The sequence below is a fragment of the Oenanthe melanoleuca genome, chromosome 2, assembly GCF_029582105.1.
Source record: "Oenanthe melanoleuca isolate GR-GAL-2019-014 chromosome 2, OMel1.0, whole genome shotgun sequence".
Lineage (NCBI taxonomy): Eukaryota > Metazoa > Chordata > Aves > Passeriformes > Muscicapidae > Oenanthe > Oenanthe melanoleuca.
In genome coordinates, this window is record NC_079335.1 from 95412242 (window position 1) to 95439772 (window position 27531).

The following is a 27531-nucleotide window of genomic DNA, read 5'->3' on the forward strand; positions in this document are numbered from 1 at the left end:
TTGTTTCAATTAAGATAACCTTTTCCAAAACCTATGGTAAATGAAGACAGACAAATATTTCTCTGAGACACCCCAAATTGTTTGGGGATTCTGTGATAGAAGAGAGCATGTATAGTATTGTTTGTATATAGATCTGACTAATCCGGTTTCTTGGATAGTTTTCACCTAGGTCAAATGTTGAGACTAGTGCAGCTTTAAAATGTTGATGCTGCCTCACTATGATACCCCAGTGTGTGTTCACACATATATGCACATGTATGGGCCTTATTTCTTTTCTTTCATATGCAGTGATATGCTCCTATGAAATGGTCCAAAATACACAGATTTGAGAAGCTGCAACAAACTCCTGACAATACCTTTCTATGGTGTCCTAGGGTAAAAACAAGATTTGCCAGTCCAAGACTGCTTAATTTTATCCTTTCATCTCTCATGACAATGATATGAGGTGACTTTATTGGGAATTGATTGTACTGCATTTGTTGCTCTCCTTTCTGTCTTTTTGTCACTGTAAGTCTGCCTACTCCAGTCTCATTTGTGCTGGTGGACTCAAGGACAGTAGAGATAATGGGGGGGAAAGGCACTTTTAAGTGTTCTCCCATGAAACAGAACCATTGTTGAGCCTGTTTAAGTGTGCTCTGAGCAGCTTTTGCTCAGTGAGAACATTGGGACCTGGGACCTGTTCTCAAGCACTCTTGTTTATGTCACTCTGTTTATAAAAACAAAACAAGCCCCACAAAAACCGAAAGACAAGCTAAAAGGATTTTGGAGATTGTGCTAGCAGGTTCCTTGAACTATGGAAGTATACAAAGCATTGGATCTTCTGGCTATAAAATTGATAGCTTCTGCCCTCATTCCACCATCTGAAAAAGGCCAGAAAATTTTTTCAGGTGCATTGGTTTTCAGGATGTCACTAGCTTTGTTAGTTTTGCATCTTAAAACATTCAGAGCTACAAATCGGCTTGAGAGGCCCTGTCTTTTGGGGATGCTCTTTTGGGGGTCAAACATGAGGCAGTTTCAGAGTGATGGACTCAAAATTTTTCCTGCCTGTGCCTTCCTGTCATATTTAGTTTCTCATGTTATTCTGGTTTTATAGTCTTGATCTTCTGTGTTTGTATCAAAGCCTACTTGCAAGAGAGAGCCTGGTCTCCAGACTGTAGATTTCTCTGGGCAGCAGAGGCTGCCTCCTCTCCTTTCAGGTTTCACAGCATTAGGGAGAGGGACAAAGATCTTTTTTCCTTTTCTCAGCATGCATCCCCTCAAAGATTACCACCCAGAATACTTGTGTGCTGCGAGCGCCAGGAATAGAAATGCAACCCAGCACGTTAAGTTTCATACTGGCATTGGCATTTAGAATTGGAATGGACATTTAAGTGCCCACACTGTGCATATTACCACTGCTGCAAAAACAACACTACAGACACTTCTGGCAGGATCCTCTTATTCTCTGCAGCAGGAAAAAGAGATTGTGTAAAAAGGACAAATAAATTCCTCTGCTTGCATGCATAGCCCACTTCTGACTTGGCAATATATTTTGACTGCTCGCTGTAAACTGTGTTATCATGCTGTCTTCAGGCAAATGCTACTTTTGCTTCTATGTAAAAATCACATATTTGGGTACAACATGACTGTACGATTTGATAGTGTAAATGCCAGGTGGCATGTGCTACTGCAGCAAATGGATGGACACCTTTCAGATTTATGAAGCACCTATCAGAGTTCCAGTTGTATGTTATAATTGTTGTATGTTATAATTAACTCTCAGTGCCTGAAAATGTACCTGTATATGTTGCATGTACACATTTGTACGTGTACAAAATAATCACATAGCTACACACAAAGTAGTACACATTAGTGTGTATGTGTAGATATATACATACATACAGAGTACAGAATATTTGTGTAGGTACAGAGAGATATAGCAACAAACATATATGTGTGCATGGTTGTAATGACATTTCCTTGTATCACATCTATCAGGTTACAAGCAGCTAATAATTTTCTTCTTCTACTCACAGCCGAGCATAATGGCATACACTCATAAATCAACATCAACATGGAACATTGCTTAGCAAATATAAATGTATGTGCATTGCAGAATGATCAGAGATTACGAAAATATATCAGAAGTCAAAGGTAGCTGCTGGAGAAATGCTATGTCTTTAGTTTATTGAGATTGTTTGGAGGATCCTAATGTACTGTCACTGAAAGAATAATTTTTCCTTTACAATCTACTTAGCAAAGATTTATTGATCCTTTCCCCCTTCATAGAGAATTACTGATCCATTTTAGAAAATCAGATTTTCACACCTTTCACGAGAATGTGCACAGCGTAGTTCTCCAGGGATTGCCAAGGAAGTTGACTTTGACATGAAATCCCTAGGTACCGGCACACAACAGCCTATAGTCTCATCACTGATTTGTTGCACAGGGTGGTAAAATACTTTTATACATTTATAGAGAAATGATTGCACTGCAAGGACTTATTTTTCCATGCTAGTGGATGTATTCAAGGTCCTGTTATTTGTGTAAACAGCATTTTTCAGGGGGGTTGGTTCTTCTCAGCTCTGATGTTATGAACAGTAAGGTAAGATAAAAGTTGTTGAAATTCATGTTGCAAAGCAGTACGATACTGTAGAATTTTTCAGTGTGTGTAAATAACTTTCTTCAAGATGCCTACTCTCTGTCCTCATTATTGTAGTATCCCAGGTAGCTAAGCATTAGGCATGTTATATTGAAGTATGCATCATAATGAAGGTGATTTATTATAATTAAAACAGCATGGAGAGCAGCTTTTATTAGACATATTGTTTCACAGGAGAGCTTAATAAAGAGCATTATTATTAGTTATAGATCTGTGTGAAGGATGTTGTTTACTGAGAGTTATGTGTGTATTAGTCAAAGTCTGAAGTTGCTCATTTGAGCTGTCCACTGGAGGGGGGGGAAAAAAACCCAAAAAACATTCAGCACAGCAAAGAGAAGAATTTTAAGATTGGAGGAGAGAGAGAGACAGAGACAGAGAAAAGGAAATGCCGAGTGCATGAAGTGTTCTCTGCAGGAGCAGTTCTAGAATACTTTATTACATATCTACGGAGACAATGGCATGGACTGTAAGTAGCTCCTGTCTCTCAATATAATAATGCACATAAAGTCGGGGTCAGATTGGGTTCGCTCTGGGCTTTGATGCTGTAGAAGGTCACCAAGGGGATCGATGGACAAAAATGAGACCCGAGTTTCATGCAATCAATGAGATTTTTCTATTTAAAGTGGACACTGTGTGTGAGTCTCGGAGCTTCAAATGTGCTTTTGCTCAGCTTGAGCAGATTGAGAGAAAGATGTGCTATAAATGTTTTGTTTGTTTTAATAACTGCTGGCACAAGGACTGCATATCTAAACAGTTTAGTCTGATGAACTCTATTATGAAGTTGCATGAAGTGCGAATAAATGGACAAATTAGCAGTTACTTTGAATATTAATTACACTGAGTTTTTATTCTGTTTCTGTAGAGTTGTAATTGCCTGGCATTTAGATAATGCTTAAAATATGATTAGGGAGCTACTAAATAATTTCGTTCAAAATCATGTGGGATTTATCTGTTCTACAAAAAATACTTTATACTGTTAATTTCCTAGTCCTCTATTCTCATTATAGCCAATTCCTTAATTTCTTTAAAAATTGTTCACATTTCCATAAATTAAAACAAGTTCTTATCTGCCTTTGATTAAGAAGCTTCATTCTCCTGAGTAGCAAATGGATACTTGGTACAGGATTGTTTGATAATTTTCTCCTTAAAGTTTCTGGGCAGGTGAAAGACCCTACGTTGTTTTGCCTTTATGGCAAACAGTTATCTGTATGGGAAGAGGGAAGCAATCAGGAAGAATGTGGTCAGTGAGTCTGACATAGCTGTAACATTAGTGACAGCAAATAATTGACTGATACGGAGGAGGTTTATCTCTGTCTTGAAATAGTTAAAGAATTAAAGCAAATTACAGGCCAATTTCTAATCCCTAATGTATATGATTTTAACTACTTTGCAGTTGATGGAGTTGTTCCAAATTTACACTGTCCTAACAGATCCATGTCCTGACACTGTTTTCAATTGCAGAGCAAGTCAGGTATCGGACTGCTCTTTGTAAATTAGAAAACACTTGAATCTGGGGTTTAAACGATCTGATTGTATGGTTTTAAAAGCTAAAATAGCTAAATACTCTTCTCCCCCACTCCCACAGCTATTCTCTTTCAGTAGATTTCAGAGAAATAAAGTATCCTGAGTTTTCTGGGATTCTACTTCACAAATTGAAGTGTTCAGATATTGAAGTCTGTTTATCCCACATCGCTGCATGAGTAAATGTCCACCAGTGGCTATGAGGGAGGAAAGGGAGAAGCAGCAAACCCAACCCACTGCATTTTTCAATCTATTATTAAAAATATCCTTTTAATGACAGTTACTTCATCAAATTTATTCCATCAACACAATCCACAAACAATCCCAAACCAATGAAACAGACCAAGGCCTTGACAGACTTTTTCATATAAATATCTGAAATACAGAGTAATTGCAGTTTTGTGAGAGGATAATTAGAAATGGTAGTTTTTCTACAGTTCAGGTCTAAATTTGTTTGCTGGATTATGAAAAATGCTGCAAAGAAGAGTAGGTGTATAGAAGAGAACTTAAGCTTCTGCCTTAATCTGATTTCTGCTAGAAGGGTAATTTACAATTCAAGCAGAATTTATGTTTACCTGAAAAGATTTTTTTTTTTATTTTCATGTATGCCTTGAGTAAGGACACTTCAGTTTCTATTATTCTCATTAAAATTAAAAGCAAAACATCCTCCACCTCAGCTTCTTCTCTTAGTGGTCCTCAGTGGTGCATTCTAGGATGTGTTAAACATTTTCCAGTTAAGACTTTTTGATAAAACATAGAAGTTAATGAATTAGTTGAATCTTAAAAATGAAAATATTGACAATAAAAGCCCATTGCAGTAAGAACATTGCTCTGGAAAACAAGTCTCTAGCAGCTAATGGAAAGAGCAAGCAATTGCAGGTAGCTTATATAAAGCTCAAACAATAGCACAACCTGTGATAAATTGGAAGGTCATATGGAAAAGGGGTAGAAAGAAAATACCATAACTGTATACTGTAATATTTTTCTCTGGACATACCTGAGTACAGTATTTCTCTCTTTGCTTTGGCTGCAAATATAAACCATGGTGATAAACCATGGCACATACAAATTCAATTATTAATTTGTAGAATAACTATCTTTATTTAGCCAATATTGAGGTGTGTACCTTTTTTTGAACAACAGGTCTGGCATGATCCTCACTGATGAGTCACTGAGAGTTAAATTATGGGTTTTGCAGTAGACCCAATGACTGCTGCCCTTTAGAGGACTTTCTTTGACTTAAACCTATGCAGCCTCTTTTGACCTCCTCAGAGACATCAGCTGATTTTTACAGCCACCCCCAACAGGGTTAAATTCTCAAGTGTTCACTCATGAAAATGTTTTTGAGGTTTATAGTAAAATTCCTGCTTGCAAAAGAAGGAACAGAGGGTTTCTATGCACAGATTTTTGCAGAATTAGGTGGTGAATTAGGGCATGCTTCCCTGATAAGGCCTTACATATGAGGCTAATAAAAAGATGGTTTTTCAATTCTCTGGTTTAAATGTACTGTATATTTCATTTTGCTTTATCTTTCTGAGCGATTTAGTAAAGGTTGGAAGATGAACTGTGCACAGAAAAGCAGGAGCATATGGGCCACAAGGAAAAGTACAAATGATCCAAAACTGAGGAAACAGATTAATTCAATTGAAAAATTTTGCACACTGGGAAAACATTGAATGTCATTTATAAGCACTTTGCCTTAATATTCACATTTAATATACTTTCCTTTTTATGCTAACTAATGAATGGTCCTAAAAAGCAATTTTTTACACTTTTCTCTCCTACCTATTTTAAAATACTGGAAAACAGACATGTAAATTAAAGCTTCCCACAGATATTTTTAACTTCTGCAACCTGCTTATTCAACATATCATCCTAGGTCTCGCTGATCTTAGCAGCATTGCAAGGACCATATTTTCACACAGATGAACCATTCATGGCAATTTCTCCAATAGATTTGACACAAACATTCTTTTCTTTGATACTGGAGATATAAGCTTTCTATTTTTGACCTATTTTTTCTCCTGACCGACATATTTATTGAGGCTATTGCAAGGAAAATCCCACTTTCCATTAATATTTCACTTCTCTGTTTCTTTCTCTTGCAGAATTTCAGGTTGATAGAGCAGTACGAGGGTCTTGGTCAATGTCAGCTTATGTATGGGCATGCATCAATAAAAACAGAACTCAAAGTTTTATTTAGAATTATTATTTAAATAAATACACATGTGCAGCAGTTAATATGTGTATGTATAATTTTGATGCTGGCTTCATGATTCTACTGATGTAGATCAACATGTAGCATTTATTGATCTGTTCTAAAGGCATATCTAGTTCCAGAGAAGATTTTGATTGATTGTCCTCATCCAGAGTGAATTCTTTCTCCATCTCTCTAGAGTCTTCAGTGGCATTGGCTGTGAGTAAAAAGATTTCTTTTTGAGAAAGGGATGTGATTGTACACACATATTATCATGTTTGAATTCCAAATAACTATTCAATGCCCTTTGCTTTTCCCATCTGAGCAGCTTGATACACCACTTCTGCTATGAGTCTATAAACTATTAGTAGTGAGGATATCTTATGTCAATACTCCATTCTACAGAATGAGATGATAGAAACTAATGCACTGCATGGAATAGGAATGTCTTCTGTGACTTGTGTTGTTCGTTTCATCAGACAAATATTCGTCCCCTATTACCTTTTACATTAAGTGTTTCAGTTTTAAGAACTCCATGCATGCAAATCTATGCTAAGAAGGTAGGAAAAATTACTAAATACTTTGCATTTCTTGATTTTTAATGTAAAAGTGTAAGATACCTTGCTGCATATTTCGACACCAGATGTTTATAGCAATGACACTCTATTCTCAGTTTAGGTCAAGAGGTAAGAATGCACTTGTATTAATCCAGATAAATAAGCTATATATCCACTCCTTAATTACTGGTGCCAGATGCAAACACCAAATATATTGTACAGATCAGGTTTTGGACCACAGTCCAAAGAACTGGATATCAGTTCACTGTCTTATGCTGTCTAATTTCTTCTTCTTCCTATGGTCTAAATGATCTTTCACATTTTCTCTCTAAGTTCCTTCTACTTGCTGAATGAGATAAAAAGAAAGGGATGCAGTCCTCCATGTTTTGTCTTCCCTTTATAAACCAAAATGTTCACCAGAGAAGTCTGAAAACAAAACATGTGAAAGCCAATCTTATTTCCTGGCATTCTCTATTAAGTAGATCTCTTGGTTAGACTCAGTAAGATGCCCATGTCTCTCCAAAAAAATCTCAGTGTCTTGAATATAAAAACCGTGTTTGCACTTATTTCCATGCTGTTAGTTGGTTTGGGGTTTTTTTAGACCAACAAGAATTCTCCCCCACAAAGTGTTGCGTGCATGCCTTTAATCATCCTGAAGAATGAGACTGCTGGTACAAAGATAATTCCCTTTCTGACAATCTAAACAGAAAAAAACCCCATGCTTGGAGGCTATTCTACCACAAATGCATGCTTGGAACAGTGGATAAACCTCAGGCCCTTGCAGAGTTCCACTGCCACATCACTTGTATGGCTCCCTGAGAACTGGAGTCTGCAATCTTGACTAAAGGGGGTCTTTGCTTCATGCCAATTCAAAAGAATTTCACTTAGTTTTAAGCTGCAGTCTACCTCTGGATGGCAGTACGGTCACTGGGAACAGGTTAGAGCTCCTCCAGTTTCTCTTAGGAAGTACATATCTACCAAATCTCTTTAGTCTTCACTCACACTGTTGGTTTGCCTTCACCTCAAGCTTCCAAATGTGACATAAGAAGTGAAGTCTCTAGGCTGGGGTCTATTGTTTTCAAGGTTTTCAGTCCTTTCCTCCAAGTGAGTGGTCAGTTACAGCTGTTCAGCATTTTGAGAAGCTTCTTCTTTTTAATTGGTTTATATTACAGTATCTGATCTGAATGCTCTCCAAAAATTGTTGAGGATGTAAAGTAGGAACTCCTCTCAGCCTAGCTATACTCAGTTATAATGTTATTTGCTCACAGTTTATTTCTTTTGGTAGACTTAAGCTCTAGGATGTTAAATTTTTTAATATTATATAAGGATATTCAGTTTTGGTAAGAAGTTTTCTTGAGCTACAAGAAAACTGGAGGCATATTAGCCATAGGTGAAAATACTCAGAGTACATACTTTTTACCTCTGCCCTTGTGAGCTGCAAAAAGGAACTGCCTGACAAATTGTCCTCAAGTTTAGTGTAAGTTTTTCTCTTTAGTATTTAGAATGTATCTGGTTGGTCAATTTTTTTTCTTGCAAATAAATTGTGCAAACCAAAAAAATGGGATTTGAAGCAGTAGAGCAAGATAAAAATATGACTTTGCCGTGAAATTATGATTGTTGTGCTCCAGGTTGAAATAGTTTTGTAGGTAATATCTATGCACGTTATTGTTCTTTGTTAAAAGTATCATATTAGTGTAAAGCTGTGCAGAGAGTGCATACTAGGCAAGGTCGGATTTCACTATTGTATCCATGACACCAGCTGGGATACTAAAAGGGACTCAGCTGTGCTTTGTCATCAACAGTGTTACAAACTGTGTTCCACTTTCTAGTCTGCCTTTTCAATCTCAATGCCTTAAATGAAGTGCTGAATTACACTTGAAGGACCCTAGTGAAAGCAAAAGGTTTAGGATAGGTGTTACTGAGGTCATAACTTATTAATGATGTTAATGTCATACACGAGGCAGGAGAGGACCCCCTTTGATAGTGAGATCCTAGGCTGGGTCTGCAGAGACATTAAGAGTGAAACGCAGCAAATTTTTGAAATACTTTTGGATAGGAAAATAAACACAAACCCTTATGTTCCTTAACTTTTACATTCATTGTCAGTGCAGTGTTTTACAATTTTTCACTGGATTATAGTGCAAAAAGTATTTACCTGACTCAGGGCAATTTGAGGTGAAAGACTTTTGGTGATACAGATTAGAAGACACCACAACTTGCACAACTGTGCATTCCTGTGTTACACATTTCTCTGTCCAGTAGATCTTTAAATGTCAGAAACAGAAGTGCTTTTTCTACTTATCTTGATTTCAGTATGTATGATTAGTCCAAGGTTACATGCTTGAAGAACCAGTTTATATCCTTCAGATATAGATAAATGACTACAATATCTTAAAGCCATAATTTAACCACAGTATAAATATGGCTTTGTTTTCATCCCAGCAGTCCAGTTACTCTGTCACAACAAATTTGAGATATCTGGTTGGGCTTTTGTTAGCGCTTTTCAGTATGTTGTCATCTTTTCTTAAATGACCACTAGGGATGTGTACAGACACTAGTTCATGTAGGAGAAAAAAACTGTATAGATGGAATGACACGAGTCACATGGAGTGACCTCTAAACATTGGGGTAGGAAGCCCAGCATAAGTATTCACCTGTGTTGTCACTTCTCCATGTGATAACTCTTCTTTGTGGTCTTCCAGATCCCTTTGATATTAAAGGAAAAGAGTGTCTTTCCAAAGCTTGTGATAGTAGTTGTGAGAGACAGGTGGAACCAAATGCATTTCCATTTAAAGATTTATCTTCATAAGTCCACATTCATTTTTCTCTCTTCTTCTTTGTAAAAGCATAATAAAAAAATACCGGAAGTCTGCAGCTAGAATTTTCTTCAGAAGACCAGCCCAGTTGAACAATTTGTTCAACTGTTTGTATGATCAGATTGTCTGTCCTCTTCCTGTTACTCAGTTGCTCTGCTGGACTCAGACAGGTTAGGAAATGATGTAGAGCTGGGAAGAGTTCCCTGAATAAAGCCCCGTGCATCTGGCCATGTAAGAGTTCTAAAATAATAAATGCTTTAAACTACTAGACAAGGCAGATTTTGCTGTGCTGAAGACCAGGGAATTGCTGCTTAAGCATGCAATTCATGTTAATGCACCCCGATCCCTGGTGAGTTGCTGATTAATCTAAGTGGATTATGGCATAGCCTCTGAGTAGCTTTTCTTTAACTGATACATGGAACAGGATTCAGTGTTTCTTCACACTGAAAGTATGACCTTAGAAAACCAAAAAAAACTCCATCTGGGTTTTTTTTTTGTTTTGTTGCTGTTATTGTTTTTTTTGTTTTTGGTTTTGGTTTTTTTTTTTTTTTTTTAATATTATTGTGGCTTTAGATTTTTCCTTCCTTTATTAACTTCTCTTCCATACAGCACTTGGACTTGAAATAGAGTGAGATTGGTATTCGATGCTTAATACTCACAGTCCTCTAAAATTTGGATTATTCCCCTTCCCCTTTCCTCCCCCTCCTGCTCTCCCCTTTCTCCTTGCCCCCCAAAGTATTCCCTTTGGAGTTCAAAGCTTATGAATTTCTAGGCTTCCCACATGAAGAGGCAGTTTTGAGCCCAACAGAAACCTTGTTGTGTGTGTTAGGGTTTGAAGCTGAAAGGTGAGCAGAGGGAAGTTTGGAAACTGCTGGTAGAATTATAAAAGTAGTGTTTCTTATGTGGAGACTGCAGTTTCTCTTTTCTGCCATCCTTGGGTGAGTTACATAGGGAATATCTCTGCAAGTATCTTGGTGCTACAAAAGTGATCTCATATCCTAGCTAAGCATCAAGTCTGAGAACATTTAATGCTATTTTGACTGCACAAGTGAATCAATTTTGTGTAGAAGTGTTTTGATTCCACGTAGGAGCTGCTGGTTGTCTTTCACTAGTAATTCTCTACGTAGGCCTGTGGATGTACTACTTTACATTCTCTTGGAAACAAGCAAATACTTTGTGATAGTCACTTAAGTGGCCTTATTGTGCTCCCTACGAAGATGCCCTACTTGTGAGTGCAAAATTGGTAGCACATGCTTATTGGGGAAAAAAAGCTTTTTCCAAAACCATTGCTGCTGCTATTGCAGTAATGGGATATCAAACAGGCAAAATTGTATGTGTTGTCAATGTCTGCAATATAATTTCATTGACTTACAATGTTTAAAGTGAAGGCATGATGGTAAGCTTATATAAGGTGTCACATTGAAGTAATCACCCACCAACTTGATTTTATAGCAAAAGAGAACATTTTAATATCCACACAAATTCTGAGGACACTCCAGCTTGCATGAAAACACAGAGATCAAAGTATGTGATTAAGCATTCAGATAATGTAGTGCTGAGAAATACTTAAATAACCCAACAAATAATGAATGAAGTAAATTTGGGTAAAAGTAAATATGAAAGCTGATTTTAGTCTATGAATAAGAGTTTAGTCTAAAACCAAAAAAGAAAAGGGGAAAAAAAGGGGGCATGGTTTAATTTTTCTTATCCCACATGTAGCCACTTGTATTTATTTGATGCTTGCCTAGGTCTCTTTGCTTATGCTTATGCCAAGTTTTCTCTTCAGCAATCTTCAGAGTAATGTTTTAGGTTGGAATGATTAAAAGGATCCTGTGCTTGAATGCAGAAGAAGCACATGAGCTGGGACTGCCAGGCCTGTGAGTTGAGCAGAGCTGCCTGTCTGTGTGAGAAGGGAGCTCAGGCAATGTCACAGATTGGTGGTTCCTCCACTCACTTTCCTAAGCTGTAGATCTGAATCATAGTACTGGGGCTGGCTGGCTGGGGTCAAACTGCTTCATGGCAGCATGTGTGATGCTGTGTTTTGGATTTGTGACTAAAATAATACTGATGACACCCCAGTGTTTTGGCTATCACAAAACAGTGTTTGCACAGTGTCTGTGTTAGAGGCAGGCAGGAAGCTGGGAAGGGACAGACTCTGCAAAGCCTCCCTGGAGAAAGTCTATTTACAAGAGTTTGTAGTGGTAGGAGAAAGGGGAAATGGCTTCACATGAAAGACAATAGGCTTAGATCAGATAGTAGGAAAAAAATTCTTTACCATGGGAGTGGTGAGGCATCAGAACAGATTGCACAGAGAACTTGTGGATGCCCCATGTCTTTAGGGCAGGTTAGCTGGAGCTCTAAACAACCTGGTCTAGGTGATCTTAGTGTCCCTTCAAACCCAAATTGTTCAATTCTGTGATGCTGTTGGGATGTCTGAGCCCAACTGACCAAAGGGATATTCCATACATATGATGCAGTGTGCAGCATTAAAAGCAGGGAGAAAGAAGGATGAATTTTGGTTATTTGTATCTATGGTGTTTACCTTGTCAGGTAGCTGTTACGCACAGTGAGGCTTCACTGCCCTGGAATTGGCTTGTAAATGGGAAGTGATGCTAAAAATTCCTTATTTTGGTTTGCTTGCATATGCACCTTATGCTTCACTTATCAAACTGTCTTTATATTGATCCAAAAGCCATCTCTCCCACTGTTGGGAGAGGGGAGTGAGTGAGTGGTTGTGTGAGTGCTTGGCTACTAGACATTACTATGTAGTAGCTCACCAAAATAGTGCAAATCTTCAAGAGGGAGCAACTGCTGTAATCACAAGCAGGAATAAATATGTTGGAGGAACATTTCAGTAGGTTTAAAAAATATGAGCCACCCACTAAGATTTTAAGGGTAGTCATATTGGTAACTGTTTGGAAAGGGAATATTCCTGAGGAAAGTGCAGTGATAGGAAGAAAAGAAAAAGTAACATAACAGGATAGAGTCCGACAACAGCAGATATGAGCTCCTGTCTTACATTGTTTTATTTTCTTGCCTTCCTTCTCTGCAATGAAGACCTGCTTTCCTAATTCTTCTTGAGCTCCTTAGTCTGGGAGAATGGAGGCCACGCAGTGTAGCAGTTTGAGTAGAGAGAGAGCAAGGAGAAAGCATCTTTCACTCTTAGAAGACCCTTTGAAGCTGTCCCAGTGTTGAGTTTGACAGGTACAATCAAGACCTGTAGCACCTCTGTGAAATGTATCAGAAGTGCCATCATGTTAAGAATGAGAGATGGATTTTTCTTGATGTAAGGAATAAATTGGTTAAATATGCATTGCTAGATTGTCTGCTCAACACATCAGAAAATGGGTATCTGTAGATATTGAAAGAAGGTAAATCATTAAAAGAGTAGGTGAACAAAATGAATAAATGGATAAAATTATTAATGGCCGACTTAAATATAGTGGAAATCGCCCTAGCAGTAAATATAACTAAAAGTTTGTGAGTGTAGTTTGAGGAAATTTAGTTTTTATGACACTCTAAGTTAGATATTATTAAATCTTAGAAAGCACAGAGCAAGGAAGACTTCAGTAAAGACTTGGTGGGGATAGGTTAGATCACTTATGGAAATTTTCACAGGAAGGCTTAAAAGTCAAAGTAGACACCCTTGCCCTGCTCTCTTCTTTGCAAATTGGTTAAACAATCTGTAGGGATTAGGTGGCTTGCCTGGCAATGCACACAGCTTCAGTGGCAAAACTGAGCCTCCAAAAAGCCAGCCCTCCTATTATAAGCATCTGGTGGCAAACTTCCTCTCCCACAAAGGAAAGACTATTTTTATTGTAAGAGGACTAACAGAAAGGTCAAAGATGGTTTGAACACTGTATGATCTTGCAGCTGTGCTAGAATACTCAAGTTTGCTGCGGGAAACCCAAGTGCCTCTTTGGTTTTGCATATGCAAACTGAAAATACATGTGGTCTCTAGGTTCAGAAAACTAATAATAAATATGGACACAGGAATAAATTTTTCCTTTAAGTACAAGGATGCTTTCTTTAAATATATATGCCAAACACACAGTATCAATTTTCATTTGGACTGACACAAGAAAATTACTTATAATGAACAAAAATTGTGTGATAGTGATTAAAACTCATATTCTGCACTTTATTGATCTGTTTTTGTATTTTTAGTCATTCTGAAGTTATCAATGGCTTTTTAACATTCATTGCTAATGTTACCAAAGCAGTTATAGTAATGATCTCCATATTTATGCATGGGTTGTGCATACAAGCAAAAGAAAAAGAAAAAGTAAAAAGTTTGCAAGTTATGCCATGTTTTTAAATAACATTAATAATTGGAAGGAAAATTTTATTTTGAAAGATATTTATTAGTTGTTTTAAAAAATAACATAAAGTTTGTAATAGGTTAAAAAGTAGGAAAAAAAGTAATTTGGAACCAATAGTATTATGAGATTATGTTGACCTATGTATTTTTTTTTTTTTAACTAAGCTATATTTAGGGATACCTATTGATACCTTGTTATGGATTTCAATGATGAGAAAATCAGTGCCCTTACTGATTTTTCATTAGGAAAATTGAGTATGTGTTTTTCCCTGTTGAAGCACATGGCAGCAATTCAAAAGGCTGAATTGGGAAGGAATCGGGCCTGCTAAAAACTCTTTTATACATGTAATATTTACATGCATAAATGTGCATACATTAGATATACATGTCATAAAGAATAATAGGATCTGTGGAAATATTTTTCTCCTGTTAAAACAAGGAAATCAGCAGCATTTGTGAGTGCTCTCTGAGAAAAGCAGTGATAGTTCCTCTTTTAGGGTGAAGCTGAGCAGCCCAGTGATGTCAGCCAGCTTGCAAAAACCAGGTGTTCTACTCTCTGATCTGATTTTTCCTTTCTTAAAATATTGTTTGTTTTGAAGGAGTTTCCTCAAGGAACAATAGAGAGACAATGGCAAATCATTGTATGGCAATTTTCTGTTAAAAGAAGAACAAAAATCCCCCAACCAAACAATATCTAATAAAGAACAGGACTGTTCATGTAGGAAGATATCAGCAGATCTGCGAAATGCTTCAATCATTGTTTATTGGTAATCCAGTTACTGTAATTGCTGCCAAAATGATCAGTAAATGTTCTGCTGTTTTCCTGTTGTAAAGCATTAAACAGAAAAACTGTTTTGTATTGAAGAGATCCTGCCATATGTCCAACACATAATACTGTTGCTGTGTCTGGTGTATGGCACATCCCACCTCAGCATAATGAACAAAACCTTGGGAGTTCATAAATATACCTGCAACTTCCAGCAGATTAAGGCTATTGATGAAAAGGTGAAGCACCCTTTGGGCTTCAAGTTCTTTAAGTCTTTATGCAAATTTCATAAATATGTAGCTGTGTGGGAGTTGAAGGCATGTTAAATTAGGAATACATTTAATTAGAAATTAATATTAGCCACATTAATATTGTGATCTACAATATGAAAAGAAATATGTGGTACCCAGGTGTTGATGAAGACCTGGTATGAAGTAAAGTAACCCTGAAGATCTTTTGTAATGATTAAAAAAACAATTGCACTCATTCATCAATGAGAAAGGCTTGGGAAATATAAAAAGCATTGCATTATTGATCTGCAGTATTTGTGGCATTATTAAGTATGTTTAGCAGCTGTAGCAGCAGGTTTTGTTGTCAGATTATTTCAACATAGAAGAATGATAGGAAAACTATTTGGGATTCTTCCTCTTAACCTGGAAGCTGCAGTGCATTTTCTAGTATCTGGAAAAAGAAAATAACATTTTAGTCTGTGAGCCTCAGATCAGGAGAGGCTTTCAGTTTCTTCAAAAGACAGGCATTATTGCCTTTCTATTCTATGCTTAGAGTAGATAAAAGGAAATCTGAAGGTCCACCCCTAGAAAGTATGATATGAGTAGAAATGCCAGAAAATAAATAATTTCCCATACTTGTCACTGAAATTCAAGTGTGCTGTATTATGGGAAGCTCCATGAAGAGCAGACTAAATTATTAACCACATATTATATAAAATTAAGGTTGAGCTACCCTAAGTTAGGGCTCAGATTTGGGAAGACTTCAGCCTTGTTTAGCAAGAAGTTAAAGCAGATTTTCTCACTTGCTTCAAGATAAAAATGAACAATTTTGGGTTGAAGACTTTTCATCAAGTTTTGATTGTCATATTCTGGTGCAATCATGATTTGCCTGATGTGGTTTGTTTAAGTCTTTCAATTGCATTTGTAAAGGATTTTAAAAGATTTACAAAAAATGTATACTGAACTCCCAAACTGGTCTTGGTTATTACTATGCATTGTATTGTAAATTTTAATCATTTAAAAAGTAGCATTCAATTAAAAACCTGGATGAAACTGGAGCTAAAGTAATATTACAAGAGTTTTCACTAGAAAATGTTGCTTCATTGCACCGTAAGGGATTTATACCCATTTCAACAAAGTTTTTTAGAAGGTGTTACGTTGTGTGTGTTAGAATTTCTGGTGAGAGCTAGGGAAGAGATCCATACTGAAATAGGAAGTGCCTTTCCTCATGTGGCTGAGTCCACAGCTGACTACAGATAAATCTTGATTTGGGTCTTCCTAGACCAAATGCAAGTAATTTAATTAATTAACCACTGAGCTGGGTTACTATTTAACCCATGCTCTGATCACCAAAAATTCAAGTTAATGGTTTCTTCATTTTACATCATGAAAATCCTGACATGTTAATGTAAAATTAAGTTTTTGTTTAACCAAGAGGAGAGCTTCTTTCAATACTCTGAGTCCCTTCTATAGAGCCTGGTCAAGCTTTTCTCTCATACCCAAGAAACATTCAAAAGCTATTGTAAGTTTGGTTTTGTTGTGGATTCTGGATGTGCTGATTTCTGAAAGAAAGCAATTTTAGCTGAATTTTGGCTTTGGTATTTTTTCACCCAAAGTAATTTCTAGTGTGTGCATGATTGACAAAGCCTTACAAATGAAAATATAGACAAACTGCATGTAATATTTAAATTTCTGATTAGGCCAAGTTGTTATCATTTTACTGCTTTGTGGTAGAAATCCTAGTAAGAAATCTTACACCTTGGAAAGACTGACTCAAGTATGCCATGGAGTATTTTATTATGTTTCTTAATTTCAAAGAGGTTGTTTTGTAGCATAATCATCTGGAAAGAGAGGCCTTGTGTTTTAAGGGCTATCTAAAATCAAAATTAAGCAAATATTAAAAGAAAAAAGACAAGTTATGAAACTGGCAGGCTTTTGAAAGAGCACTTGTGATTTGGTAAACATGTTCATGTCTTCTTTTGTGGTCAGTGTGGAGACTAAAACATCACCACATAATGAATGAATACCTTTAGAGAACTTGATTTTGTATTGTTTTTCTTTTGATGGGAAACAATGCTTTTCTCCTCATACTGGATTTTTCCAAGCCTTCTGGTAAGTTGACCCCACAGTATAAAAATTAAAATTATTCTTTCAGGCTTGACATTTTCTGGATGTTCTCTTAATGTTTGACATGGCTCCTTCAGAATAGAATTGACAGAGCATTGGGAATCATCCACTGGAAAAAGAGTCAGTCTTACTCTAGATAGGACCATCTTCTAATCTCAGGTTTAATTGCTCTCCTACAGCATCTCCTTCTTTCAGGAAACCAGATGAAAAAAATGTAGGAAATCTCTTGGTCTGATGATGTTAAATTTCTTTTCTAACCTAGATGATTCTATGAAGTGAGTGGGAAAGTGTATTGAAGGCTTATCCCACCACGTTGTTCCCAGTCAAATTTGCCTGCTTTGCCCTTGCCCTATCCTGATCTCGAGGGCCTGATTGTCTGCTTTCACAAAAATGGGTCAGGTTTTGTGCAACTCCAAGAATCTTTAACTAGAAGAAGGCTTATTTCTCTCACCACTCTCAGGACTTGCTATTTCTACTAGTGGCTGTGTGCTGTTGTCTGTCATGTGTTTTGAGAAGTGTGGTAGCTTCACAGAATAGTAGCTTCTCTTGTCTTTTGACCTGTGTATGCATACAGACTTTTCCTACATGTCCACAGATAGACAAGCTCCTTTACAGAAAGGCAGTATGTCATTTAAATGTGGAATCATTATAACCAGGCCAAGGCCAAAATTAAAACTCTTTTTATCTAATTAATAGTGGAAAGTTTTGAATAGTTCACCCTGGATCTGGCACAAAAGTCTAAACAAGGGTTCTTGTAACAAAAAGAGCAGTATGATCCTTAAATCAGACTAATAATTGTATCAGAAGCATTAAGGTCAACTTTTAAGACTTTAAAGCAATATTAAGAGTAAAGCTCCTGTGCTGTGTGTACTCTGGCATTAGTGATCCCTAATGTCGTGTGTCAGGAAAAACACAAAGTATGGATTCATTAGTGCACGTATTTCTTTGCCAACAGGATTAAGAAATGGCTTTTCTAGACCAGAGGTGCAGATGTCTCTTACAATGAATTATTGTTCCTTACTTTTTCTAGGGTGAAACCAACATTCTTTGCCTTTCTTTCCTTTTTAAAGATTGCAGCATGACTGCTGGGGTGCATTTAGAGCAATAAACCCAAACTGATTGCAAAGTAATAGTGACCTAGTTATTTACTGTGGGACAGCCTCTGTGTGGCTATTCCCTTCAGCCTGTAGATAGCCTGATTAGCAAATTGAAATTCTTTTGTGGACCTTGATCTTAATAGGTGTAAGAAATACGTGCAATAGTATCATTGGGGAAAATAGTGAAATGGGGGGAAAATTTTAGTGAGGGATTTTTTGATATGATTTGAAAATACATTGTAGTACCTCAATCTCAAGGCACAGCAATTCAAAAGACATTGACATTTAAAATTTAGTTTAAAAAATAAATAAAATTAATTCTGTTTTAAGATTCCTGAAACAACAATTAAAAGCTCCATAAGTTTCTGTAAATCTTATTTTTCCGGTCAGATCTATGTTATTCTAATTAACAGTTACCATTTAAATTAACGGTAACCATTTAAATTTCCTCAGAATTTAAAATTAAGCAAATAAAAGAAGGAGATAATCCTAACATTACTGCTTAACTTGAGAAGAATATTTCTGAAAAAGAGGGCACCATGGGCAGTTATAGTTTTTCTGACCTTACAAATTAAATTGCTATAGTTCAGTACTATTAATAAAATGTGTACAACTAAGCACTGATTTGTGAATTAGTTGCATTATTTTTTACTAGAAAACTATTTTTAACTGCAACCTGGACACTATATGGGAAAACGAATATCATTGGAAAAACAAAATGTCCAAAGCCACACTAGTATTGTGAAAAGGGAGAAAATATGAACTTTTTCTGCAACTTTCTTTTTCGCTACAGAGAATTTAATGAGGAGAATAAATGCAATTCTAGGTGAAGAAAAGCAGAGACTGTTTTGGGTGTAATATTCATATTGAGTGAGATGAGCTGATGCTATGTCAGCTTTTTACTGTAAGAGAAAGGACAGGTAATGCAGAAGATTTTAGTAATCTGAATATGAGTAATATAGGTAAGAGACATACATATGTAAATAGAAGTTCAAGATCAAAGTAGTGATGAGAGATCAATGACCATGTATCAGCTTGTTTGTTTTGCTTATAAACATCCATCCAAAGGTGGTGGTACAAGTGGCTGTGAAGAAAATGAGATTTTTCCCTGTAACTTTTCCAGGGAAATAAGAGCCAGCAGGTAGAAATGGTCAGAGGCTAGCAGGGGACAAAAGGTTGATTCAAAGTAGTTTGCATAAACCAGTCTATGGATAGACTGGGATGGAAATATCAGCACATTAGTGACAGCAGATAAAACAATGTTAAAAGAAAAAACAATCAAAGAAGGTTGTCTGTAAAAGATCTTTATTTATGAAAAAAACCAAGCAAAAAAAAACCTTGAGAAGAAGGAAAAAAACTTTTTCATAATAACACCAAGGGAGAAGGTAATCCTGAATTTCACTGGTATTTACTAAAAAAAGAAATCTTAGAACAGATGTATCTTAGAATAGCTTTATCCAAGTTTGTGATTGTGCTCTATCTTGATTAAAAAAATCTAAAAGCTACAATTTGAATAAATTTTCGTGCAGTCATTGGAATAATAAGTAATTACAAAGTGCAAATTTTTTTTGTAGAATTTTTGTGTTTGCTCTCAATTTCATTATGTATGTCCCAAACAGAAGTCTGTGCAATATCATGCCTGGGTATGGGGGTTTGGGCAGGATTAATTTAATGTTTTGAAGAAAAGCAGAAAATTGATTTTTAATACTTCTACAGTAGTGGGGGGAAATCTGTGAAAATTAACTTCCAACTAAAGGCAAAATAAAAAGCAAAACAGAGGATCTCACTTTTTCTCTGAACTAGAATTTAGAAAGTAATTACATTCAGAGCAACAATGTTTATGGTGCAGTAAGTACAAAATTTAGACCAGTGGCTAAATCAGTACATGAAGCCTTTATAAAGCTCTATTATCACCCAAGTCCTACATTAAAGAAGAAAGTAATTCATTTTTAGACTTCTGCCTAGGGCATGTTTGACACAAACCCTATGCAGTTTCTTTTAAAAGCTATCTTTGATTACTAAATAGTTTTGCTTAGAAACTGCACCTTTACCCTTAAAGTGCAAAGGCAAAGCTTTTAACACAGTAATAAATGTTCTCCTGTACTTCGTACAGTCCTTCAGATAAGAAAAAAGTAGAGGTTTTATCTGTTAGAAGAGGGTGTGTTACCAGAACTGTAATTTACATTTGCAAATCCAAAGGATTTTTACTATTAAATTAAGCACAAGAGCCAGTTTAAGCCATCAGGGAGTGGCAGAGCTGAAGAGTGGTGTAGCAGCTACTGTGACTGAATTACAGGAGGTATAAGCCACCCCTTAAGGGAGACACACAGCAGGGAGGACCACTCGCAGCACAAAGCTGTCAGGGAAATCTCACAGGAAACAGGCAAGTCTGGGAGTGCTAGTGCTAGTTGGACAAGAAAAAGATGACAAGTTATATGAGTATCTGCAAGAGATGTGTGTATAATTTGTCACTACAAGTGTGGTATATACAGTTATATTTTGAATAAGGGGATTGTGATTCCTTAGCTCTCTCATAACTTGAACCCTGAAATTCTGAAGTATTATGTGCCCCTGCCTCTTACTTAAAGCATATAAACCCTTTTGACAAAGTGCATCTTGCTGGTTTTATGCATTCTTAGGCTTTTCAGTTTTGCAGATGAAAAGCTGAAACTTTTGTGTTTGTGTCAGTGAGCAGAAGAGCCTGTGCTACAGTGCAAAGTGTAATCTGATCTAGAGCACCTTCCAAAAAGCAAATGCCCACAGACATCCAGTGCAGAAGAGCAGATCCTGGCAGTATTAGCTACTAAAAATGCCTGCACAATTCCATCCTCTCCAGTGTGGGTCCTCTCTGGGATGGGCTTGTAGGTGGGTGAAGAGGAGGAGAGGGCTGCTGGGCCTGCAGCTGTCATAGCAACTACTTCAGAATTTTTGTTAGGGAGACCCTTAGGGAACATAGGAAAAACCCACTAGGCCACTTGCTTTGCACTAGAATTACAATTTATTACATGTTTTGCAAAAACAATAGTTTTTAATCATGCATAATTCACTGCAGAACAGACAGTTTTAAGCACAGAAATTGAAGGCCTGAAGTTTAAAAATGTCCAATTTTTAGTCTGTTTTTCAAGGAAACATACCTTTCCTTAAGTCATCATTTAAGTGATTTATTTAGTCTTCATGTAGACTAGAAATTTGGACAGTATCTAATCCATCTGCTTAGAGGGAAAGTTGTCGTTCATTTACCTCCTGACAGAGAGAGCTGCCCTGGGGTTAACTACAGGTTCTTGTGTTGCCTGAGGGAGGGGCAGCAGTTTGTGTCATTTCACTTTTTATAGTCCTTGCCTGTGTGTTTGCAAAGCTGTTTCAAATTCACTGTTAAAGTATGCCCAGCCATGTGAGTGACTATGTTGGTGCTTACTGCAGTGCAGGTCTCAGTGATACCTTGCAGCAATGAGCTCCACAGGTTTTCCACCAACTGTTTGGAAAAATATAATTTATTATTATTATATTTATGATTTTTTCCCATTTCAGTGGAGACACCTTTTCTCCTCAGATGAGTTAGGGTGAATAGTTCCTGATCTACATTTTCTCTCTGTTTCTATTTTCTTGTACCCTTTGATCATGCTCGTTCTTAGTCACATTTTTTTGTAAGCACTCCCAGGCCTTTCGATCAGTTTATCATCCTTACTGCACCTTTTTCTGATGCATCTTTCTTAGATGGGCTAACCAGAAATGAGCAAAGTACTCCAGGTGAGGCTGAATTATAGATACACATAACAAATAAAATCCTGGCTCTGTTGAAGTTGCTGTGAATTCACGGTCATCGAAGAGCTGAGGTTTCTCCCAGTACTGTCACATTTCCCACATTATTCTTCCTCCCATTTTTCATATATCCAACTTCAGAATTTGGCAACATAGACTTGATCTAGAATCCCACAGATTCCATGAAATCCATTAAATTGCTGTTAGTCCTCAGATCAGGAATTTTTCTCTGTGGACATGATTAGTTCTCTCCCCAAACTACCTTGATGAAAAGGGTCAAATTTTGTTCTGATTAACATTTAGTATGGATGTTAGTAACAAATCTTGATGTTAGTTTTGAATAGCTGAAACTGAGAGAAGCAGCACAGACTGAAACAATGCTCACAATGTTCACAATGACCTTTAGCTGAAAAACCGGCTAAAATACATTATTTAGTATATGAAAGCAAACAAATTTTTTGCCTCAGTAAATGACTGTCCATAGTGCCTCATATGAGTATGAGGCAAAACAAGTCAGAGTTTTTTACAGTGTCTGCAAAAGAAATCTGTTGTTTTTTGTTTCCTCTCCAGAAACATCTAAGAAATGTTCAGATTGTTGCTGTCTAATAAATACAGTAAATGAAATGTTAATAAATTGCCAGCAATTTAGCCTGACAATAACATGGATTGACCAAATTGATTAAATTGATTATGTTTCATATATTTACAATATGTAGACACAAGCCTAATTTATTTTCTGAAGAGTTCAAGGTAGGTATCACTGGTTTAAAAAAAGGCAAAACAAAACAATGGAGTAATGTTTGTGGTTGCTATCTGCAATAATCTAATGCTGACAGAGAGCAGTATTTTATTTAGTAATTAACAGTGTAAAGGGAAGAGAAGCTGTCATGTTGGTTCTTAAGCTGGGGAATGTGATGAAAGATGATATCTGCGATCTCATCCTTTCCACTTGTTTAGGATTGTCAGAATGAGAAATGTCAGCATTATGAAAGCTCAGCTCTGCTCTTGATATGATAAAACCCTTCAAAAGCCAGTCTTTCTTTCCCTCTCCCCCTCCTTTCTCCCTCTCCTGCTTGCACTTGCTTTTTTTATTTATCCTGTTTTGTTAGATGGCAGAAATATAATTCTTTTCTTTCTTCCTATTATAAGCCACCATTTTTGTTTTATTATATGTTTCACAACCCCTAATGCCCCACTGAAAATTACCTTGTTAAATGACAGTGTTTCAAAGCCATGAATCCTTTCCACCATTCCCTCAGAGGTTTGAAACAGTCAACAGACTGTAAAGAATAAATAATAAAAAAGTATTGATTATTTTGATGACTGTGAGATTCAATTAAGTATTAATTTTGCCCTCCAGTGGACCTATCAAGGTATTCAAAAGGGAGGATTCGGCTCAACTAAATGCGTGCTGAGTGCTTCAGCCTTAAATAGGGAGAAAATGTGTTTACCTACAGTATTTGAAGAGGAGTGCATTGATGCACAGAGTCCAATATTTAAGTGCTGTGCAAATTAAGCCCTGGTGACAGTGACATTGTTTTCGGCAATATGAGTATTGACTAAAGAAGTGCATTTGATGACAGCTTAAACTATTTGTATTGATTAACATTTTCATAGATTATCATGTGTCATATCAAATTCACTTTTCAGACATGAATACATTAAAAAACCCACAGGCAAACATCGACCAATGTGAGGACGGGACAGAGGGAACATGCTAGCCAACCTACTTGCTCGCTGGTCACCTGTTCTCTGCATAAGAGCCATTTAGGCATGAACTTTGCAATAAATAGCTGCTAGAGAGAGCAACAAGGTCACTTGTTCTTTTTCTTTTTTTTTTTTAGTTTTTTTTTAGCTCTGCTTTCTGTGCTGTCATGATATTATGCTTATTATTTTGCAAACGGAATAACTGAGTGTGCTTGGAAATAATGCCTGACCCCCAAACGTCCTCAATGAGCAGAAGATAAAACAGATTCTGATCATCAAGAAAAAATTTAGACGTGTATATATATGTGTGTAATGTCTTATGGGGGATATAATGTTGCAAACACAAGAATAATTGCAAACTGTATGTGTAAGTATCTTCCCTAATTTTATCTTTTAGAAAATGTTTTCTGTGTTTTTTATTTTCAAAAGAAAAATGCGTGTTTGTGTCTTTATGGACTTTTGAAGCAGGGTATCCCAACGACAGGAACAGTTAGAAGAAAACTGTATTTCTGTTAAAAGTATGTAATGAAATGGCTATTGATGCTGTGTATTTTCATAGAAATGCTGGATTGCTAGAACCTGTGTATTTGATTTTGTTAATGTTGTGCAGCTGAGGATACCTCTTTAAATCACTATGGAGCGCTCACAGGGGGCTCCTCTTCCGTGGTATCGGAGCATATAGGAATTTCTTCTCTTACTATGCTAAGGACAGGGTGAGGTGTAAAAACATACACACAGAAAAAGCACATCCCACAATTAAAGCTGTGTTGGTTATGTTGCTTTCATAGAAGTTTTTCTCCAAAGCATCCTGAATCTCTCACATGCTAGTTGAGCTTTAATAGGGTGGGGAGTAATGGAAAACTCATTGGATCTGTAATAGCTCTTCACTTGACTGCAGCCAGCAATAACAGCAGGAGCAGCCAGAGATAAGAGAGAGAGAGTGTGTGTATGTGTGTGTGTGAGAGAGAGAGGGAGTGGAAGAGAGAGTATACGCACACCAAAGCTGCCACTTTTTTCCCCCCTCACTCTTTTTTTCCCCCCCATCCTAGGATCCAATGATAGCTGGACAAGTCAGTAAGCCCTTGCTGTCACTGCGGAGTGAAATGAATGCAGAGTTGAGAGGTGAGGACAAGGCAGCTACTTCAGACAACGAGCTGAATGAGCCCTTGCTTGCGCCTGTGGAATCAAATGACAGCGAGGACACTCCCAGCAAGCTCTTCGGTAAGTCTGTCTAGGTATTTCATTTCACTGCTACCATGTTGTCCGGAAGAGCAATCTCCCCCTGCTTTTTTTTTTTTTTTTTTTTTTTTTTTTTAATTATTTTTTTATTTTTTATTTTTTTTTTGTTCGCTCAATCTTCTTGTAAGTAGGAAAGAGTAGCTTGGAGCATGCAGGCACGCAGCCCTCTGCTCCTATTGGAACTGGTTACCAGAATGACAGCATCAGTCCTGAAAACTTTTGTTAACAATGCACGTATTTAGTGCAAGTTGCAGATGGTTTATGATTTTTTTTAGAACCATGAACTCTAACGTAAAATAATATGTGTGTGTGTGTGTGTGTGTGTATAATTTTCTTGGAGTACTTTAACAATCATTGTGGTAGGTGCTGGTGTGTTTCACATGCTACCAGCTTTTTCTGAGGCTTGATTAAACTGAAAAGTTGTAATTTTTTTACGGTAAAAATAAATCTTGCTGAAGAGAACTGAAAGATTCTTGTAGAAAACACTTCATACTGAGTAAACAAAGCCTAGCAAGGGTATTGCACGTGGAGCTAATGTTTTTGGAATTTAAACTAGAAATAAAATATTTCTCCTCAAGCCTGTGGAAAGAGAAATTACCTTTTTAATTTTTATTCGTTTTGGCATAGCCTAAATCGTGCCAGGTAAGTGTAACATTTCACAATCAAAACAAAAGCAGTGAGAATGGCACCCCAACACAGACATCTGTCATTCAAAGGGATGACACCCTGTAAGCCAACTCAAGCAACTCTGATCTCTAATCAGAAAGGGAGCAGGGCTGCTGAGGAGCGTGCTTGAGTGATAGATGTTGATAGGTGTCTGAGCTGCAGCAGCACTGTGTGGTACGTTGTGACATTTTGGGTTTAGAGGGACTGCACTCCTGAGGAAGTCCCTTTTAATTATTTCTATTTGTGACCTGAGACAAACCTTGATAAAAATGGAGCATTTACTTATTTTTTTATTATTCTATAAGTGGAAGTCAAAGGGAAAAAAGATCTTGTTTAAAGGGAATGCAGCTTTAAGAGAGAGAGGGTGAGAGCCCATTTTCTGAGATTCAACTTTTGGTTTCATAATCTGTAAGGAAATCTGTAGCAGTGTTCAGATTTCAGTATTCCACCTACAATAAGAGCTGCAGATTTTTTTAAAAACAAAAGATCATGTGCAATTTTATATTATAATATTCTTTACACATTACTGAAAGATACAGCCCAGAATGTTTCACTAAATAACTTCACTAGAGATGCGGGAAAAATACTAATTAAACCCCCCTAAAATTTAATTTCTGGGTTGCAGTAATGACTGTTACTGAATATCACATCCATTTTTAAGCACCCTCTTAGTAATCTTTGTTTCCATGGAAAGCATAATTTCCATTAGCACTTTGAATGTTCAAAAAGCATATAATAATTATTTTAGCTCATTTCATCCAGGAAAAAATTATAATGCCTGAAATTCAAAGGGCTACCAGTTATCTGAAGTAATATAAATATCTCCAGCTGTGTTTATATGTTTTATTTGCTCAAATGTTTGGGGTCCATACAGCAAGGCTCATACAGAGCAAAAATGAGCTTTTAATTTGAGGATAGTGAAATGCCTGTTTGTTTGTTTTTAGATCAGGCAAGTCTTCTAATAAAAGGCAGGATTATTTTTTTGAGCCCTTGTCATTTGGATGTTCTACAGTGGTAGTGAAATATACACAGACACTTTCATTAGAGTTGTCGTGTGTGATATAGAAATGATGTGTAACCATATCTTGTCTCCTTCTGGGCTGAAAATATAATTTATCTCACTAAAAGCACTAGTGAAAAAGCTAAAAATTCATATATTGTGCTTTTTCTGTTAGTGAGTGTAAGATGTTTGCTACTCTCATCCTTATATTGCTAAAAAGATGTTCCCAAGTAAACAAAAGTAGGCAAAATTGTCCAACTGCCTCAGTGTGAACTTATGTACCATTTATTGCAGTTTTGTTTCAATTATGACAGATTCTACAGATCTATTGGCAACAGCCCTTGTCAATTTTAGTAACTTTTATAACAAAAAATAAAGGATGATGGGGCAATTTTGATACATTTGAGGATCAAGTTGAGAAATGTAAAATAAAGATGATTAATTGTAATATCACATATGCATCCCTTAAGGTAGATTTGCAGTAAACACTAAAAATTATTAAATGTAGTTTTGTTTAAAGCTATGATACATAAATATGGAACATCACCACCCTATAGTTTTTTTTTCTCTTTGTTTAACGTTATGAATAGCATGTTAGGAATGCATACTATGTACTTTTCTTTGCAGTGTCTGAAGTTAAATTATTGTGAAAATATTGACAGGTGTTAGCATAGAGAATGACAATTTTCTCCCTCAACCTTCTTTCATGGAATCAGAGATAATAAATATATTTTCAAATAGAACATTTAATACATGCTGTGTGAAAATTTTCCCCAAATCTCTTAAGCAGGTGAGGGAGGAGCATTTTAGAAAGTCAAGAGGAGACAGGGCTCTAGAGAACAAAGTTTTACTACACTACTGCTTTTCATATCTTTTTTAGGATTTGT

The 27531-nt window shown here is 36.6% G+C and overlaps 1 protein-coding gene across 3 annotated transcripts in view; it reads left to right on the top strand.

Annotated features, from left to right (window-relative positions):
• POU6F2 (POU class 6 homeobox 2) overlaps positions 1-27531 on the top strand; it is a 299665-nt gene that overhangs the window by 34865 nt on the left and 237269 nt on the right. Inside the window, exon 2 of one of the 3 annotated variants that reach the window (XM_056484213.1) lies at positions 24789-24960. In XM_056484213.1, coding sequence (XP_056340188.1) covers positions 24789-24960 — 172 coding nt within the window. Of the gene's footprint in view, positions 1-24675; positions 24961-27531 lie in introns of those variants that run through there. The other 2 variants (XM_056484214.1, XM_056484215.1) reach the window with 2 other exon arrangements.